General features: G+C 43.8%; 1 protein-coding gene across 2 annotated transcripts in view; it reads left to right on the top strand.

The window, feature by feature from the left end:
- Positions 1–19,430, top strand: part of TACC2 (transforming acidic coiled-coil containing protein 2) — a 131,501-nt gene that overhangs the window by 85,564 nt on the left and 26,507 nt on the right. Inside the window, exons 7-13 of one of the 2 annotated variants that reach the window (XM_075841105.1) lie at positions 10–1,225; positions 3,865–3,900; positions 6,347–6,407; positions 6,498–6,705; positions 15,490–15,551; positions 17,503–17,612; positions 17,782–17,938. In XM_075841105.1, the coding sequence (XP_075697220.1) occupies positions 10–1,225; positions 3,865–3,900; positions 6,347–6,407; positions 6,498–6,705; positions 15,490–15,551; positions 17,503–17,612; positions 17,782–17,938 (1,850 nt within the window). The remainder of the gene's footprint in view (positions 1–9; positions 1,226–3,864; positions 3,901–6,346; positions 6,408–6,497; positions 6,706–15,489; positions 15,552–17,502; positions 17,613–17,781; positions 17,939–19,430) is intronic. The other variant, XM_075841107.1, reaches the window with a different exon arrangement.

Raw genomic sequence — 19,430 nt, 5'->3', positions numbered from 1 at the left:
CATTTTCAGACTTGGCGCCCAATTTGGAAGGCACAGAAGCCCCTGATGTGACGGCACCAGAGAACTTTACTGATTCTCCTTTTCGACAGCCGTCTAGATCATTTTCTGTGGTATTTGATGAAGACAAACCTATAGCAAGTAGTGGAGCGTACAACTTAGATATAGCTGCTGTTGAGACTCCAGGAACCATTCATAGTCCCACAGAAACCTCCTCCAAAACACGACGAAAGTCCACAGACTCTGTTCCTGTTAGCCGCAATACTCTGTCTAGGTCTCTTAGCTTGCAAGCTGCTGACTTTCAACTGGAAGACTTGCCTAACAATCAAGGAGGATCTGGTAGTGCTTGTAGCACTTTGCGTAGGACAAAGAAGGCACGGCCAGCATCACTGAAAAAGAAGGCCGGAAGTACCAAAAAACAAGTTGAAACTATTAACACTAATGAATCAAAAGATATCATTCAGGCATTACCAGGAGAGTCACAGGAAGTAGAAGTGGATATTTTTTTGCAGGGGCAACTTGCTCCCTACCCTTCTCCTCCTCCTCCTCCTCCTCCTCCTCCTGCTCCTGAAACGGATGCAGACTTGCCAGTAATTGGGAAAGAGGAAAGTTCAGCCCTTTTAGCCTCTGAGTTGTCCCAAGCAGATTCCCAGCTCAGTGGAGTTACAAGTTCTCCTCCAGTTGAAATCTATCAAATACAAGCAACTGGAAGGTTGTCCCCACCTATACCTACCCACCAAAAACTTCAAGTGGCCCCTAGTGGCCCTGAAATATCAGAAAACCCTGCAGTGATCGGGCAATCAGTGAGGCTGGAGTTCGATTATTCTGAGGAGGCACGTGAGGGTCAGCCTCCCTCAAGAAAAGGCAAGAAACCCACTGGCAAAATGCCATTGCGGAAACTCAAGCCCAAAAAGGCTGTTGAAAAACCTGACGCTCCTCCTGGACCTCTTAGTGTTATTCCAAATGAACCCGAGGATATTCCCATTGCCAAAGGATCTTATACATACAATTTGGATCAGTGGGATGACCCCAACTTTAACCCCTTCTCTTCCAGTGGGAAATTGCAAGACATACTTCCATCTACGCAAGAACCTCCTCCTGAACCAACAAAACCCATTGTTCAAAGATCAGAGTCCCCAGCTAAAACACCAGCTTCGTTTGAAATAAGTGCTGATCAGAATGGAGAAAGCAATAAGCCATCCAAGAAAAAGAAGACTCCACTAAAAACGTAAGTGACAAAGGGCTTCTAATGCTAATGGGAAGATTGATTGCAAAATTGGGCATTTCTACAGGGTACCTCGTGTGGATGGGCAAAGGGAGTTATATGATATTGCTTGTCTAGACACTTTGTGGGAGAAATTACAACTCTTTATAATGCAAATAGAGAGATGAGACAGCACATCCAAAAAAAGAAGGAATTTATTCACCCAAATATGCAACGTTTGAATTCAATAGGACCTTTCTCAAGCATGATGCTTGAGAAAGGTCCTATTGGATTGAAACGTTGCATATTTGGGTGAATAAATTGCTCCTTTTTTTGAATGTGCTGTCTTGTCTCTCTATTTGGATTACATCAAAGGACTTTGGATCAGGTTCTGTTGAGGCTCGCACCCATATAATCATATCTGGTGCTGTGATATTCCATTGGTTGACATTCAACTCTTTATAATGTAACATCACTAAGGGTATGTTCACACAACCTATTTTCAGCCATTTTTCGAGCCATAAACGTCCCGAAAAACGGCTGAAAATCGGTAGCAGATCCGACGGGACGTTATTTTACGCCTCAATTTCGAATAACGGCACGTAAACAGAAGTGCATGTCTTTGGAGCCGTTTTTCATTGACTCAATAGAAAAACAGCTTAAAAAACGGCCGTAAAAAACGCAGCGAAAAACGCTAGTTTGATTAAAAAACGGCTGAAAATCAGGAGCTGTTTTCCCTTGAAAACAACTCCGTATTTTCAGCCGTATTTTGTTAAGTGTGTGAACATACCCTTAGGGTGAACTGTTGCCCTATCATGAATGGGTTAAATCGGTGTTGCCTACAATTTCTTTATGCAATGTTCATTCAGTATTAGCAGTAGTATACATAATTGGGAGATAACAGCATAACTCCATTAAGGATACTGTGACCTATAAAAAGGCATATGTCCTGCGGTCTTGTGCTTTTATGTTATCACAGAAAACTGGGGCATCAGTTCAATAAGGATTGTCTTTTGTCCATTACAGCTCCACTTGTTTTCCGGGCTTCCAGTTCAATATTCGTGCAGCCTTATTTCCAGTGTTTCTGATATTGTGGGTGAATCAGGAAGCAGGTGGAGATATGTAGTGTATATAAGATTCTTTATCCCATCCTACTTAGGAATACCTGACAAAGAGTGCCCCAAAATGTTTTATATGATTATATTATGGGGCCTATCATGCATGATATTTATAAGGATGGAGGGGGAATGAACAGTTGTCTCAGATGTCGCTTATTTCACAGGGAAAAAAAAGAGGATTGGATAAAAAGACCGCTCTTCTTTGTTCCACAAAATAAATGAGTGATGGTGTCCGTGCCCATACATACTGGACTGAACAAATCAATGGTGTGGGCCACTGAAGGCTTGGGCTAAATGGGCAATCTTGTCTATCTGATATTGTGCTCATGGAGAGTATGATTTAGAACCAAGATGTATCACTCCATTGATCCAGTAGTATCACAAGCTGATGATTCTGGATCAACAGGAAGAGACACCATAGTTTTATATCTAACTTTGTGCTACAAAATATCTGCTATCACTAATCTTCCCACATTGATAGTCATTCTTGTTCAGTCTGACGTAAATATAGAACACATTGTCCCCTTTTAGCTGTATTTTCAAAATATCTTATGATTGATCAATCACTGACAATTTTTGTCATATATACAATAATGCTGCAGTACTCTGTACATTTAAATCAGAGGTCGTCAACCTAGGTCGTCAACCTCTTTCCAAAAAGTGGTGTTTTCACACACAAAATATTAAAAGGAAAAATCCTATTAAAGATATCACCAAACCCTTGTGGTAACTGAGAGATATGGTTTTGACTTTGCTACCAAATTCTAGTAATGCCTTGATCTCCCTTGTGTAACTACAGCACAATAGTTTCTGCAGATGAGGGGGCCCAACCCACGGGGCTGTGAACATTGATCTAAAGGTCCTTTTACACGTCCCGATTTGGGCGATGAGGCAGCTCGTTGATTGGCTCTCGACTGCTTCTTATACAATGAGCAATGATCGGTTATGTATGGGGACGAACGATCGTTACTACAATCGTTCATCTCAATACATTTGCATTATGTTGGCAGCACATCTCTCTGTTGACACAGGGATATGTGCTGCCGACTAACGACCAATTTATTGGCCGCATAAATGAGCAGATCAGCCGATGAACCAGCATTTGCTCGTTCATCGGCTTATCGTTGCCCTGTTTAAACAGGGCGATGATCGTAAACGAGCGTTCATGTGTAAGAGGGCCTTTAGAACTATTACAGTAATAGAGTAGGATGGACATTCCCTTTAAGAGATTAATTATTTTTCAAATGACACAGACCAGATAAAAGTTTCTGGCAGCTGAAGACTAGCAAATGTATACACATGTTTAGCTGTCATACAGATGTATATTTCATTGAGATAAATCGCTTTGTTAGAGTTTGGGGAGGGGACTTGCTGTAGTGTTCAGTTAAGAAGTTAAGAAGTTCCCTCCTGGTGTATGTTAGTGTTTGCGTGTACATAACTCTTCTCTGTTCTTCTGTGGTTCATAACTCTTGTGGCGCCATGAGGGCATATTTCAGTACGTACCCTGCCTCCTGTCTGTCTGTCTCTTTGTCTCTGTGTCTATAGGATGGTTGAAGATGTCGTGTCTGTCTGTTCTATCTTGTAAGTAACTAATCATTTCTGTAGTTCTTACGTTTTGATGTCTTTTTCGTTCTTGCTTTGCTCAGCATGGATTTGTCATTCACTTCCTTGGCTTATCTTTTTCCTACTGCCTCTCCTGCCAATCCTGGCATGTCCCATTGCTTCTCACCTACCACGACGCCCTGCTGCACGTGATATCATGCTTGTGAATATGTGATGTGTGCAGTCTGTGTAGGACAGTGTTGTTCAGAGCAATGATGAGGGAGATGTGCTTCACAATTAATGGGATGTCTTGGGAAAAAATCAGGAGCTGCTTCATATGCATTATTTGATTCACGCAATGCACATACGGACATGCATTGACATGTTGCAAATATATTTTTTTACATTTTGGCCAGGTAAAAATGTAACATTTTCACACCGGGTTTGATTTGGATGTGGTACAATGGTAACACGGCACTGTTCATAAGAAACATTACTACACAAATGTAAAAAAACAAAAAACCTCTGTAAGGGCCTATTCACATCTGCGTTGGAGGCTCAGTTAAGGGGGTTTTACACTGGGCGATTATTGTGCAGATGAGTGTTCAAACAAACGCTCGATCATCTGGTCGTATCGTTTAAAAAAAGTAAAAGACTAACGTTGTCGGCAGCACCCCCCCCCCCCCCTGTGTAAACAGGGAGACGCGCTGCCGACATGATAATAATGTATGGGGATGAACGATCGGAGTAACGACCGCTCATGCACATCCATAGCAAACGAGCGCCGATCAACGATGTCTCGTTGATCGTCGCTCGCTGCACCGACCGAGTGTCGGCCGGTGTAAAAGGGCCTTTAGGGTCTTCGTTGCAGATCCGGCTTAAATTACTGGAAACAATAGCACAGCATGCTGCACTATTGTTTCCGGTAAAACCACTGACACTCCGACGGAAAACCGACGAAACTCATTACAGTCTGACGGAGCAGAACAATGTAGAGCCAAATGCAGATGTAAACAGGACCTGAATATAAGTATTTTGTGTATCTTCTCAGTGATGTTTTAAATAATCCTCTTTAGTTTCTTAGTTATATCTGTTTCTGATAAAATGGTGTAAGAACCAGGATGGCCACATGTCAGTTCTGGCAGGAATTATCACTCCGCTTCTAAAGGGGTTTTCTCATGAAAAAAAAGCTGATTTTGCCGGGGGAAGTTGCTGTCTGGAATATTTTATATTATGTAATACATGATCGACTTGAGTCCACTAGAGAGTAACACTGTTCTGGTTCACAGGTGAGGTCCCCAGCAGGGAACTTCCTTTCTATGGTGTCCATTTGCCCTAAGAAAATAGGGCTTGTGTCACTGTGTGGGGATTTGCTATTCAGTATTCTGGAAAAGCTGTCGAGTAATGGTGGTCAGTTTTTCCAGAAACAGATATAACTAAGGAACCGCTGACTACAAATGTTGACAACAACAGAAGGTTTTAGGCAGGGGCGGACATAGACTGCAGAAGGCAGAAAAACAATATATGTACTCCTTGCTCTCCAATAATAGAGCATTTGCCTTATCATAGAGCATACTCCTTATAATAGAGCATATCCCTTATCATAGAGCATCCCCTCTTATCATAGAGCATATCCCTTATCATAGAGCATCCCCCTTATTATAGAGCATACCCCTTATCATACAGCATACTCCTTATCATAAAGCATACCCCCTTATCCTAGAGCATACCCCTTATCCTAGAGCATACCCCTTATCCTAGAGCATACCCCTTATCATAAAGCACACCCTTATCACAGAGCACACCCTTATCATAGAGCATACTCCTTATCATAGAGCACACCCTTATCATAGAGCATACCCCCTTTGTCTCTCCAACAATCCACCAGTAATTGTAAGCTACTGTATGGAAAGCATTAGCTCAGTCCTTTGTATGCAATCTAATAGACAGTAGAAGGCCGCTAACTGCTTTTAAGTTGGTAGAGGGGCCTCGGTGCATGTCTGCCCCTGGTCTTAGGCCCCCTTGCACATAACTGTATTCGGGAACTGTGTCTCATGGATACCTAATAAAATGGTCTATGGAATTCTATGGGTCCACATTGTACCTCCGCATGATTCCAATAATCCACAGAAATACATGGAGGATTTTTCTCAGAAATTCAGTCAGAATCTGTTTGAAAAAAAAATTGTGCCAACATGTGCCCTGTTATAGAGGGATTCTCCCCTAGAAGCATTGCTTTTAGGGGAGAATCCGAAGATACACAAAAGTACCACACAGTGACCCAAAGCGTGCAGTCCATGCACATCATACTGGTCGTTGCACATAGCACCGTCATGTGCATCAGCCCTATGTGCTGGCAAGATTATTTAATTTTTTTAAGTATTAAAAATATAAAATCCTGTAAAAGTAATACAGTTCTTGACTAAAATGTTAGACTTTGACAAATGATTGACTTTAGTTTTTTTTACAACTTCTTGTGTTTTAGTGATACATTTAGGGTGAAGAAATCCCCAAAGCGTTCTCCAGTGACTGAAAATGGCTGTGAGGTTTGTATGAAACCATGTCTAACATTACAATATTTCTGGGCAGTATCCATTCACATTACAATAAATAAAATATAACTATTTTTGTTTCAGGAATTATCAATACTTTGCAAGTCGGAGACCCCTCCTGTAATAGCTTCAGAAGAACATGCCACTGATGAGGAAAAGCTGGCCTGTTCAGTCAGTAGCCAGAAATGGACTTGCATGGCAGTGGAACTTGAACAAGAGAAGCAAGACTACCCCCAGCCGTCAGACCTGAGCAGCTTTGTCAATGAGAATCAGTTCCTCAGTTCTTCAGATGGTATGTCCTAGTGGATTCCTCTGTGGATTTTATATTACCCATACACTTTTGTCAGACATCCCCCGCCCCCCGCCACAACATCATTAACACCCTGGCCTCTAATGACTTATTTATAGATTTGTGTGCCCTTGAACGTGTCCTTCAGTAATATGTAATACGGATCAGCTTCAAGACAATGTCCCTGATATGCTGTATACCGAATGCTGTTTAAATAATAATAATAATAATAATCTTAATATATCGCCAACGTATTCCACAGCACTTAACAATTTAGAGGGAACATGTACAGACAATATCAGACATTATATAGTGACAAAACGAATTTATAATTCTAACAAAAGGAGTGAGGACCCTGCTCGCAAGAGCATACAATCTATGAGGAAAAAGGGAGACACAAAATGTAAAAAGTGCTTGTTCAGTACAATGGTCCAGCCATCTTATATACACATGCGGTGGTACACATAAAGCTGCATGAGCCGTCATCAGCCAGTATCTGTGTATGACGGACATGAAGTGCAAGGAGTGTGAGGGAATCTTATTCAGAGGAATAATGTAAAAGGGGGGCCACCGATAGGAGTCAGATTAGGGAATGTTATAGGCCTGTCGAAAAAGATGTGTTTTCAGAGCACGCTTAAAACTGTGGATATTGGGAATTAATCGGATTGTCTGGGGTATCGCATTCCAGAGGACGGTGCAGCACGAGAAAAATCCTGGAGACGGGAGTGGGAGGTTCGGATTATGAAGGATGTTAATCTAAGGTCATTGGCAGAACGTAGAGCCCGAGTAGGGAGAGCTTGGTGGTTGACAGTAATAAGTATAACTTTTATTCTAAAGGGAATGGGCAAACAGCACAGTGGCTGGCAGTGGGTAGAGGCATTTGTGTAGTAGTGCAGTGCAGTGACTGGCAGTGGGTAGAAGCATTGAAGTAGTAGTGCAGTGCAGTAACTGGCAGTGGGTAGAGGCATTGGTGTAGTAGTGCAGTGCAGTGACTGGCAGTGGGTAGAGGCATTGGTTTAGTAGTGGAGTGACTGGCAGTGGGTAGAGGCATTGGTGTAGTAGTGCAGTGCAGTGACTGGCAGTGGGTAGAGGCATTGGTGTAGTAGTGCAGTGCAGTGACTGGCAGTGGGTAGAAGCATTGGTGTAGTAGTGCAGTGACTGGCAGTGGGTAGAGGCATTGGTGCAGTAGTGCAGTGCAGTGACTGGCAGTAGGTAGAGGCATTGGTGTAGCAGTGCAGTGACTGGCAGTGGGTAGAGGCATTGGTGTAGTAGTGCAGTGCAGTGACTGGCAGTGGGTAGAAGCATTAGTGTAGTAGTGCAGTGCAGTGACTGGCAGTGGGTAGAAGCATTGGTGTAGTAGTGCAGTGACTGGCAGTGGGTAGAGGCATTGGTTTAGTAGTGCAGTGACTGGCAGTGGGTAGAGACATTGGTGTAGTAGTGCAGTGCAGTGACTGGCAGTGGGTAGAGTCATTGGTGTAGTAGTGCAGTGCAGTGACTGGCAGTGGGTAGAAGCATTGGTGTAGTAGTGCAGTGACTGGCAGTGGGTAGAAGCATTGGTGTAGTAGTGCAGTGCAGTGACTGGCAGTGGGTAGAGGCATTGGTTTAGTAGTGCAGTGACTGGCAGTGGGTAGAGGCATTGGTGTAGTAGTGCAGTGCAGTGACTGGTAGTGGGTAGAGGCATTGGTGTAGTAGTGCAGTGACTGGCAGTGGGTATAAGCATTGGTGTAGTAGTGCAGTGCAGTGACTGGCAGTGGGTAGAAGCATTGGTGTAGTAGTGCAGTGCAGTAACTGGCAGTGGCTAGAGGCATTGGTGTAGTAGTGCAGTGCAGTGACTGACAGTGGGTAGAGGCATTGGTTTAGTAGTGCAGTGACTGGCAGTGGGTAGAGGCATTGGTGTAGTAGTGCAGTGCAGTGACTGGCAGTGGGTAGAGGCATTAGTGTAGTAGTGCAGTGCAGTGACTGGCAGTGGGTAGAAGCATTGGTGTAGTAGTGCAGTGCAGTGACTGGCAGTGGGTAGAGGCATTGGTGTAGTAGTGCAGTGCAGTGACTGGCAGTGGGTAGAGTCATTGGTGTAGTCGTGCAGTGCAGTGACTGGCAGTGGGTAGAAGCATAGGTGTAGTAGTGCAGTGACTGGCAGTGGCTAGAAGCATTGGTGTAGTAGTGCAGTGCAGTGACTGGCAGTGGGTAGAGGCATTGTTTAGTAGTGCAATGACTGGCAGTGGGTAGAAGCATTGGTGTAATAGTGGGTAGAGGCATTGGTGTAGTAGTGCAGTGCAGTGCAGTGACTGGCAGTGGGTAGAGGCCTTGGTGTAGTAGTGCAGTGCAGTGACTGGCAGTGGGTAGAGGCATTGGTTTAGTAGTGCAGTGACTGGCAGTGGGTAGAAGCATTGGTGTAATAGTGGGTAGAGGCATTGGTGTAGTAGTGCAGTGCAGTGCAGTGACTGGCAGTGGGTAGAGGCCTTGGTGTAGTAATGCAGTGCAGTGACTGGCAGTGGGTAGAGGCATTGGTTTAGTAGTGCAGTGACTGGCAGTGGGTAGAGGCATTGGTGTAGTAGTGCAGTGCAGTGACTGACAGTGGGTAGAGGCATTGGTGTAGTAGTGCAGTGCAGTGACTGGCAGTGGGTGGAAGCATTGGTGTAGTAGTGCAGTGCAGTGACTGGCAGTGGGTAGAGGCATTGGTGTAGTAGTGCAGTGCAGTGCAGTGACTGGCAGTGGGTAGAGGCCTTGGTGTAGTAGTGCAGTGCAGTGACTGGCAGTGGGTAGAGGCATTGGTTTAGTAGTGCAGTGACTGGCAGTGGGTAGAGGCATTGGTGTAGTAGTGCAGTGCAGTGACTGGCAGTGGGTAGAGGCATTGGTGTAGTAGTGCAGTGCAGTGACTGGCAGTGGGTAGAAGCATTGGTGTAGTAGTGCAGTGCAGTGACTGGCAGTGGGTAGAGGCATTGGTGTAGTAGTGCAGTGCAGTGACTGGCAGTAGGTAGAGGCATTGGTGTAGTAGTGCAGTGCAGTGACTGGCAGTGGGTAGAGGCATTGGTGTAGTAGTGCAGTGCAGTGGCTGGTAGTGGGTAGAGGCATTGGTGTAGTAGTGCAGTGCAGTGACTGGCAGTGGGTAGAGGCATTGGTGTAGTAGTGCAGTGCAGTGACTGGCAGTGGGTAGAGGCATTGGTGTACTAGTGCAGTGCAGTGACTGGCAGTAGGTAGAGGCATTGGTGTAGTAGTGCAGTGCAGTAACTGGCACAGGGTAGAGGCATTGGTGTAGAAATATTAGCCTGGCTGCTGCATTAAGAATAGATTAGGGAGGGGAGAGTTTAGTCAGGGGGAAGACTAAATAGTAATGAGTTACAGTAGTCAAAACGAGAATGAATCAGAGCGACAATAACAATTTTGGCTGTATTCACAGTAAAAAAAAGGGTGGATTCTGGAGATGTTTTGGGGGTGAAGATGACAGGAGCGTGTAAGTGATTATCTCTTTGTAATACGTGCATTACTTATATTCTGCAAGTTTTATTTATTATGCTCTCCTCAAATATACCTGTTATAATATGAATGGCTGTGATACAGATTAATTTTATTAAAGGATATTCCCAACATACCCCTTTAAGGAAATGAATCTGTATCACAGTCCTTCATATTCTTATGGCCCATTCAATCACTGTTAAATTCATTTTTGCAAATACAAATAATTAACAAACATTAACCTGTTAAAAAATATTGCACTATAAAATACCCCATCCCTTTAGTTTGTTAATACTGAGTTGTCCCCTGTTATGTCCTACAGTAGTTCTTCTACTGCAGGCCATCAATGCGCAGCAATGCGCATATCTTCACTGCTTTGTCAGTATAGCGGCTCTATTTCTCTCTCTATGCAGTGAGTAGTGCAATGACTGGCAGTGGGTAGAGGCATTGGTGTAGTAGCGCAGTTCAGTGACTGGCAGTGGGTAGAAGCATTGGTGTAGTAGTGCAGTGCAGTGACTGGCAGTGGGTAGAGGCATTGGTTTAGTAGTGCAGTGACTGGCAGTGGGTAGAGGCATTGGTGTAGTAGTGCAGTGCCGTGGCTGGTAGTGGGTAGAGGCATTGGTGTAGTAGTGCAGTGCAGTGACTGGCAGTGGGTAGAGGCCTTGGTGTAGTAGTGCAGTGCAGTGACTGGCAGTGGGTAGAGGCATTGGTTTAGTAGTGCAGTGACTGGCAGTGGGTAGAGGCATTGGTGTAGTAGTGCAGTGCAGTGACTGGCAGTGGGTAGAGGCATTGGTGTAGTAGTGCAGTGCAGTGACTGGCAGTGGGTAGAAGCATTGGTGTAGTAGTGCAGTGACTGGCAGTGGGTAGAGGCATTGGTGTAGTAGTGCAGTGCAGTGACTGGCAGTAGGTAGAGGCATTGGTGTAGTAGTGCAGTGCAGTGACTGGCAGTGGGTAGAGTCATTGGTGTAGTAGTGCAGTGCAGTGACTGGCAGTGGGTAGAAGCATTGGTGTAGTAGTGCAGTGTAGTGACTGGCAGTGGGTAGAAGCATTGGTGTAGTAGTGCAGTGCAGTGACTGGCAGTGGGTAGAGGCATTGTTTAGTAGTGCAGTGACTGGCAGTGGGTAGAGGCATTGGTGTAGTAGCGCAGTTCAGTGACTGGCAGTGGGTAGAGCCATTGGTGTAGTAGTGCAGTGCAGGGACTGGCAGTGGGTAGAAGCATTGGTGTAGTAGTGCAGTGACTGGCAGTGGGTAGAAGCATTGGTGTAATAGTGCAGTGCAGTGACTGGCAGTGGGTAGAGGCATTGGTTTAGTAGTGCAGTGACTGGCAGTGGGTAGAGGCATTGGTGTAGTAGTGCAGTGCAGTGGCTGGTAGTGGGTAGAGGCATTGGTGTAGTAGTGCAGTGCAGTGACTGGCAGTGGGTAGAGGCATTGGTGTAGTAGTGCAGTGCAGTGACTGGCAGTGGGTAGAGGCATTGGTGTACTAGTGCAGTGCAGTGACTGGCAGTAGGTAGAGGCATTGGTGTAGTAGTGCAGTGCAGTAACTGGCACAGGGTAGAGGCATTGGTGTAGAAATATTAGCCTGGCTGCTGCATTAAGAATAGATTAGGGAGGGGAGAGTTTAGTCAGGGGGAAGACTAAATAGTAATGAGTTACAGTAGTCAAAACGAGAATGAATCAGAGCGACAATAACAATTTTGGCTGTATTCACAGTAAAAAAAAGGGTGGATTCTGGAGATGTTTTGGGGGTGAAGATGACAGGAGCGTGTAAGTGATTATCTCTTTGTAATACGTGCATTACTTATATTCTGCAAGTTTTATTTATTATGCTCTCCTCAAATATACCTGTTATAATATGAATGGCTGTGATACAGATTAATTTTATTAAAGGATATTCCCAACATACCCCTTTAAGGAAATGAATCTGTATCACAGTCCTTCATATTCTTATGGCCCATTCAATCACTGTTAAATTCATTTTTGCAAATACAAATAATTAACAAACATTAACCTGTTAAAAAATATTGCACTATAAAATACCCCATCCCTTTAGTTTGTTAATACTGAGTTGTACCCTGTTATGTCCTACAGTAGTTCTTCTACTGCAGGCCATCAATGCGCAGCAATGCGCATATCTTCACTGCTTTGTCAGTATAGCGGCTCTATTTCTCTCTCTATGCAGTGAGTAGTGCAATGACTGGCAGTGGGTAGAGGCATTGGTGTAGTAGCGCAGTTCAGTGACTGGCAGTGGGTAGAAGCATTGGTGTAGTAGTGCAGTGCAGTGACTGGCAGTGGGTAGAGGCATTGGTTTAGTAGTGCAGTGACTGGCAGTGGGTAGAGGCATTGGTGTAGTAGTGCAGTGCCGTGGCTGGTAGTGGGTAGAGGCATTGGTGTAGTAGTGCAGTGCAGTGACTGGCAGTGGGTAGAGGCCTTGGTGTAGTAGTGCAGTGCAGTGACTGGCAGTGGGTAGAGGCATTGGTTTAGTAGTGCAGTGACTGGCAGTGGGTAAAGGCATTGGTGTAGTAGTGCAGTGCAGTGACTGGCAGTGGGTAGAGGCATTGGTGTAGTAGTGCAGTGCAGTGACTGGCAGTGGGTAGAAGCATTGGTGTAGTAGTGCAGTGCAGTGACTGGCAGTGGGTAGAGGCATTGGTGTAGTAGTGCAGTGCAGTGACTGGCAGTAGGTAGAGGCATTGGTGTAGTAGTGCAGTGCAGTGACTGGCAGTGGGTAGAGTCATTGGTGTAGTAGTGCAGTGCAGTGACTGGCAGTGGGTAGAAGCATTGGTGTAGTAGTGCAGTGTAGTGACTGGCAGTGGGTAGAAGCATTGGTGTAGTAGTGCAGTGCAGTGACTGGCAGTGGGTAGAGGCATTGTTTAGTAGTGCAGTGTCTGGCAGTGGGTAGAGGCATTGGTGTAGTAGTGCAGTTCAGTGACTGGCAGTGGGTAGAGCCATTGGTGTAGTAGTGCAGTGCAGGGACTGGCAGTGGGTAGAAGCATTGGTGTAGTAGTGCAGTGACTGGCAGTGGGTAGAAGCATTGGTGTAATAGTGCAGTGCAGTGACTGGCAGTGGGTAGAGGCATTGGTTTAGTAGTGCAGTGACTGGCAGTGGGTAGAGGCATTGGTGTAGTAGTGCAGTGCAGTGGCTGGTAGTGGGTAGAGGCATTGGTGTAGTAGTGCAGTGCAGTGACTGGCAGTGGGTAGAGGCATTGGTGTAGTAGTGCAGTGCAGTGACTGGCAGTGGGTAGAGGCATTGGTGTACTAGTGCAGTGCAGTGACTGGCAGTAGGTAGAGGCATTGGTGTAGTAGTGCAGTGCAGTAACTGGCACAGGGTAGAGGCATTGGTGTAGAAATATTAGCCTGGCTGCTGCATTAAGAATAGATTAGGGAGGGGAGAGTTTAGTCAGGGGGAAGACTAAATAGTAATGAGTTACAGTAGTCAAAACGAGAATGAATCAGAGCGACAATAACAATTTTGGCTGTATTCACAGTAAAAAAAAGGGTGGATTCTGGAGATGTTTTGGGGGTGAAGATGACAGGAGCGTGTAAGTGATTATCTCTTTGTAATACGTGCATTACTTATATTCTGCAAGTTTTATTTATTATGCTCTCCTCAAATATACCTGTTATAATATGAATGGCTGTGATACAGATTAATTTTATTAAAGGATATTCCCAACATACCCCTTTAAGGAAATGAATATGTATCACAGTCCTTCATATTCTTATGGCCCATTCAATCACTGTTAAATTCATTTTTGCAAATACAAATAATTAACAAACATTAACCTGTTAAAAAATATTGCACTATAAAATACCCCATCCCTTTAGTTTGTTAATACTGAGTTGTCCCCTGTTATGTCCTACAGTAGTTCTTCTACTGCAGGCCATCAATGCGCAGCAATGCGCATATCTTCACTGCTTTGTCAGTATAGCGGCTCTATTTCTCTCTCTATGCAGTGAGATAGTGCGTGTGCGGTCTCGCTGTTCTCACTGCATGGGGCAAGCCTGCGCGGTTTACAAGCGCTTGCCTTGCCTTACAGCTTTGCTTTTTGCCATCGGCACACAGGACACTTCGTTCCAAAAAGGCGCGCGGCGACCACGTAGCCCATAGTACTGGATCGCCCATTCTGCCGGTGTTCCTGTAATAGAGTGATTTTTCGTAGGATGTTGGGACAACCCCTTTCAGAGGAAGTTATTAAACCCTCTTTAAAATTAGAAGCATTTAATCACTTACAGCTATTTTCCATAATGCCAGTAAGTATTGCTTTGATTTGACCCTTCGCTCCCCTTATTGGAGTTGGATCCAAACAGCATCAATTGCACATGGATTTGATGACGGCAGATGTCTCACCAACCGTGAGAGATATGACTAAATATTTCCCCCAAAATCCCGTCTTATGTCACGTCTTTGTTGTCCGTGCTAGAAGTAATGTTTGAGTTATGATACATTAAAAGGGTTTGTACAGGCTGCTTTTTTCCCCAAACAGTACCACATCGGTCCATAGTTGTATGGGATATTGTAGCTCAACTCAATGGAGCTTAACTTCAAGACCAGACACAACCCATGAACAGATGTGGCACAATTTCTAGAAGAAAGCAGCCATGTGTTTTTCTAATCTTGTACAACCCCTTTAATTTCTGATTCTGAAGACAACAAAATGGTTGTTTTATAATTCTTTCATCTTTCATCCATGCTGTAATGGAAATTGGCTCTTCATGCACTGACGGTCCTAGTGACCTTGTTTTAGACTTGTTCTTATGCACTGCAGTCTATCTAAAAAAGACAGTCACTGTCATTTCAGAAACATTCTGACTCGTCATAGAGAAGTTTTGACCGGTAGGGATTTGGGTCTAAAACCCCTAACAATCTCTACAATGGGTACAATTACTCTTCTGAATGCAGTGCCCGTTCGGCCCCATCGACATTTATCGGCTGTGTATGGACTGTAGAAAGCACATGTAGAGCCCATCCATGACACTATAAGGAGAGAAAACAAAGACTGAGGGAAGCACATCACTTACTAGAGTATTTGTACCCCTTCATTCTAGGGATCGGTCTGGGTTTTTAGGACTCAGACTCAAAACTTCTGATGTGTCTTTTGCCACATTATTTTATGAATGTATTCATTCTACCTGGACAGATAATAAATACCACTTTAAAAAAGCAGAATCAGTCCATATGTAGACATGCCTCAAATTGAGAAACTTAGATGGAGAATATATGATACATGTAGGTCAAGAACCTTTTGAATGAGTGGGTAGGTTCTCTGTTTGCATAGTACATGGAAAGGACATTTTATAGATTACAGTTGAAATATTCTTCATTTCACATCTTTTTCAGATATAGACTATGGAAGCTCATACAGCATAGAATACATGGAAAAGACTGGAAAATGCTCTCCGGTAAGACCTATTCAGGTAGTACAGTATAGTTTAAAGCATTGTTATATATTTGAGTTTTTGTCTGATCTCAGAATCCAAAAACATATCGGTAAGTCAATTGGCTCATCCGAGGTAAGGAAATTAGAAATAATAGCTCCAATAGGCTAGTAATGAATGGGTTTTCCAATGACTAATGAAAAAGCGTACGATCAAATGTTGTGGCGGGTGGCCGCATGCGGACTAAACCACGCCTACATTATTTAATTATCTCAATACAATGGTGCCTGTCAAAGGGTGGAATATATTAGGCAGCAGGTGAACAGTCAGTTCATAAAGTTGATGTACTGGAAGCCGGAAAAATGGGCAAGTGTAAGGATCTGAGCAACGACTGGCAAATTTTAAATTTTGATGGCTAGACGACTGGTTGAAATAATTGGGTAGTGGATAGTACCTACCATTTATCCACAAAGGACAACCGGTGAACCATTGACAGGGTCATGGGAGCGGAAAGGCACATTGATATGCATGGGGAATGAAGGCTAGCTCATCTTGTCTGATCCCATAGAATATCTACTGCAGCACAAATTGTTGTAGACGTTACTGCTGGCTATGACACAAAGGTAACAGAACACACAGTGCATCTCAGCTTTATACATTTGGGGCTACGTAGCCACAGACCGGTCAAAGTGCCCATTCTGACCCATGTCTACCATCAAAAGTGCCTACAATGGGCACGTGAGCATCAGAACCGGATCATGTAATGTTGGAAGGAGGTGACCTGGTCTGATTAATCACATTTTCTTTTACTTTATGTGGATGACCGGGTGCGTGTGCGTCGCTAACCTAGGGAAGAGATGGCACCAGGATGCAGTATGGGAAGCAGGCAAGCAGGCAGAGGCAGTGTGATGCACTGGGAAATGTTATGCTGGGAAACCATGGGTCCTGGCATTTATGTGGATACTACTTTGACACTTACCACCAGCCTAAACATTCGTGCACACCAAGTACACCCCTTCATGGCAACAGTATTCCCTAATGTCAATGGCCTCTTTCAGCAGGATAATGCGCCTTGAGGCACTGCAAAAATTGTTTAGGAATAATTTGAGGAATATGACATAAGGAGTTGACTTAACCTCCAAGTTTCCCAGATCTCAATTCATTCGAGCACCTGTGGGGATGTGCAGGAAAAAAAAATCCAATCCATTGAGACCCCACCTCACAGCTTACAGGACTTGAAGGATCTGCTGCTAACGTTTTGACACCTACAGAGTCGAAGCCTTGCTGAATCAAAGTGTTTTTGGTGGCACGATGGGGACTTACACATTATTAGGCAGGTGGTTATAATGTTATAGCTGAACGGTGTATTTGACCATGTTAATGATACACATCATAAAAGTCACATTGGTTGGATCCGATATTGTCCACCAGCATCGGGTTCTAAAGGTTCATAGCCCATCCGAAATATTAAAATTATCTGGTGTTATGCAAATGTTGGCGTGGCCTAAAAACAAAAAACAAACCCCCTCTTTCTCAATACTGGTGACCTCCATCAATAGTTAGAAAAACCCCTATATGTGTGTGAGCGAAGCCACCAGTACTATGTTAGTATTTAAAGGTCTATATAGAGAAAAAACCTTTAAAAATGAGCTGCTAATAAATATCTAACCTTTGTAGACTCCCAGACCGTAGTATGAGAATCAAGCTTGAACTGACTAGACAAAAAACAGGAAGTAGCTAACCCGCTCGTCTACACTATAAACCTGTCAGCTTGCTTAATAAATAATATCCCTTATGCATAACTCTTTTGAAGTTCTTATATAGTGTTGACCTTGCAGTATGTTGACTTGTATATAATTAAAATACAACAGTCAACCTGATTGATGTAAGAAGGATTATGTACTGGGTGTGGATAGCAGTCTGCATTTTATGAAGCTTGGCTCAGTCTCACCTTGCCATTGTTATATCTCTCTAGATCCGTGACATGTCTCATACGCAGTCCATGTACCTGATGTTTGAGGCATCCCAGGATAGCCAAGGAAAAACATCAGCCAAGTTTTCTGACTCTTGCTCTCCAGGAATAGAGTAAGTAGTGCAAGAATGCTGCGAGCGGAATAGCAGGTTCTTGAATGCTCACATTTGTCTTGCAAATGAATGACCAAATATTCTGCTATGGAGGATGGGTTAAGCTAAGAGTGGAAACAGTCAGACAGTTGTAGTGTTTAATCACATATCGTCTATGGTTTCTTGTTAGCTCCAACTTCGATGAAATGGATCCTAACTTTTGCTCAGTTCAGCTGCCCATCTCAAGACCTCCACCCATTATGCAAGACAATTTACGCCAACCTATGGATAATTCACGGCAGAGAGAAGACGAACCAGAAGTGCTTGGGAGTGGCAAAATGGAGCTGGTAAGAATACAATGTATAATACCGTACTAGAAAAATGTAGTCAGGGAACGTAAACGCATACCGTTAAGATATTCTCTATGGAAATGGTGGTGTATGGAAAGAGTGAGATCAACTCAGTTTTGCACAATTTCCCTTTCAAATAAGCACCCACTATCCACCTCAACACCGTGTTGGATAGGGTGGAGATTACCCCAACCGTCTACCCTACAGTTTATAGAAAGTGAAAGGCAAACATGTTTTTTGCCCTATGTACCAGGGTGGTGTTGAGGGTGTGGTGGTGTGAACCAGCAACAGGAGGGGGCCATATCTTGAGTTATAATATGGCACCTCTTTACTTCTATGTACACTCTAGTATATAGTATGGAGGGTTTTTACTTTTTGCTTGATTCAGTTGGTGAAATAATGACATTTTGCTTTCTATTTCTTCTTACCCGAGATGTATCAATTATGCTTTGCAAGGAGCAGAATGTCCAGCGCATTTCATGAACTCTTCTCTAGCCTTTGATGTACTTGATAATTATTCTCTAGGGCTTGTGGTTACTAACTTCACACAGTAAGGTTAAAGAGTGCGTTCAGTAATTGTTTTTTGGCTTTGTATTCAATTTATAAGCAACTAAAAGAAAACCATATTGCCTCATGAGAAGAACAGATATGAATTATATCAGTAACTCATAGCTAACTCATTCATCACTGGAATTATAGACGGTTATTGTGTGACTCAGAGAGATAGCCTATGGCCGGTTCATGACTATAATGCCATTATTGGACACATCAAGTTAAACAGTAATTTATAGCAAACATTTACATTTCCTTTAATGGGGCTGAACAGGCAATACTAATTACAGCCTAAAGGCAGGAGTGGCGCTGTTTCTGCAAAAAAAAAAAAAGAATGCAGATCCTTTTTTCTAACCCTGGACAACCCTTTCAAGAACTATTAGGGTATGTTTACACAGAGTGTTTTCAGATGTTTTTCGGGCCGTAAACTTCCCAAAAAACGGCTGAAAAATCGGAAGCAGAATGCCTCCAAACATCTGGCCATTGATTTTCAATGGGAAAAACGGCGTTCTGTTCTGACAGGCCGTTTTTTTGAAAAACGGCCACGTAAAAAAACGTCCGCGCGAAAAGGAAGTGCATGTCACTTCTTCAGCCATTTTTGAAGCCGTTTTTCATAGACTCTATAGAAAAACAGCTCAAAAAACGTCAGTGAAAAACGCGGTGAAAATCGCGAGTGGCTTAAAAACTGTCTGAAAATCAGGAGCTGTTTTCCCTTGAAATCAGCTCCGTATTTTCAGACGTTTTTGAGTTTGTGTGTGTACATACCCTTATAGTTCCCTGCAGCATTCAGTCCAACAGGCCTAGGCTAGACCGTGGCTTTGGATACACAGTGTTTCACAGCAGTCCGATTATTGGATTGGGTCGGACAACGTGGCTGTGGTAAAGCTGCGGTTAAATGTAAGTTTTTGTAAAGAAAATACTTACAATAACCATTGGC

Source organism: Rhinoderma darwinii, chromosome 11 (genome assembly GCF_050947455.1).
Source record: "Rhinoderma darwinii isolate aRhiDar2 chromosome 11, aRhiDar2.hap1, whole genome shotgun sequence".
In the NCBI taxonomy this organism is placed as follows: Eukaryota; Metazoa; Chordata; class Amphibia; order Anura; family Rhinodermatidae; genus Rhinoderma; species Rhinoderma darwinii.
This window is presented reverse-complemented; position numbering and strand designations above follow the sequence as displayed.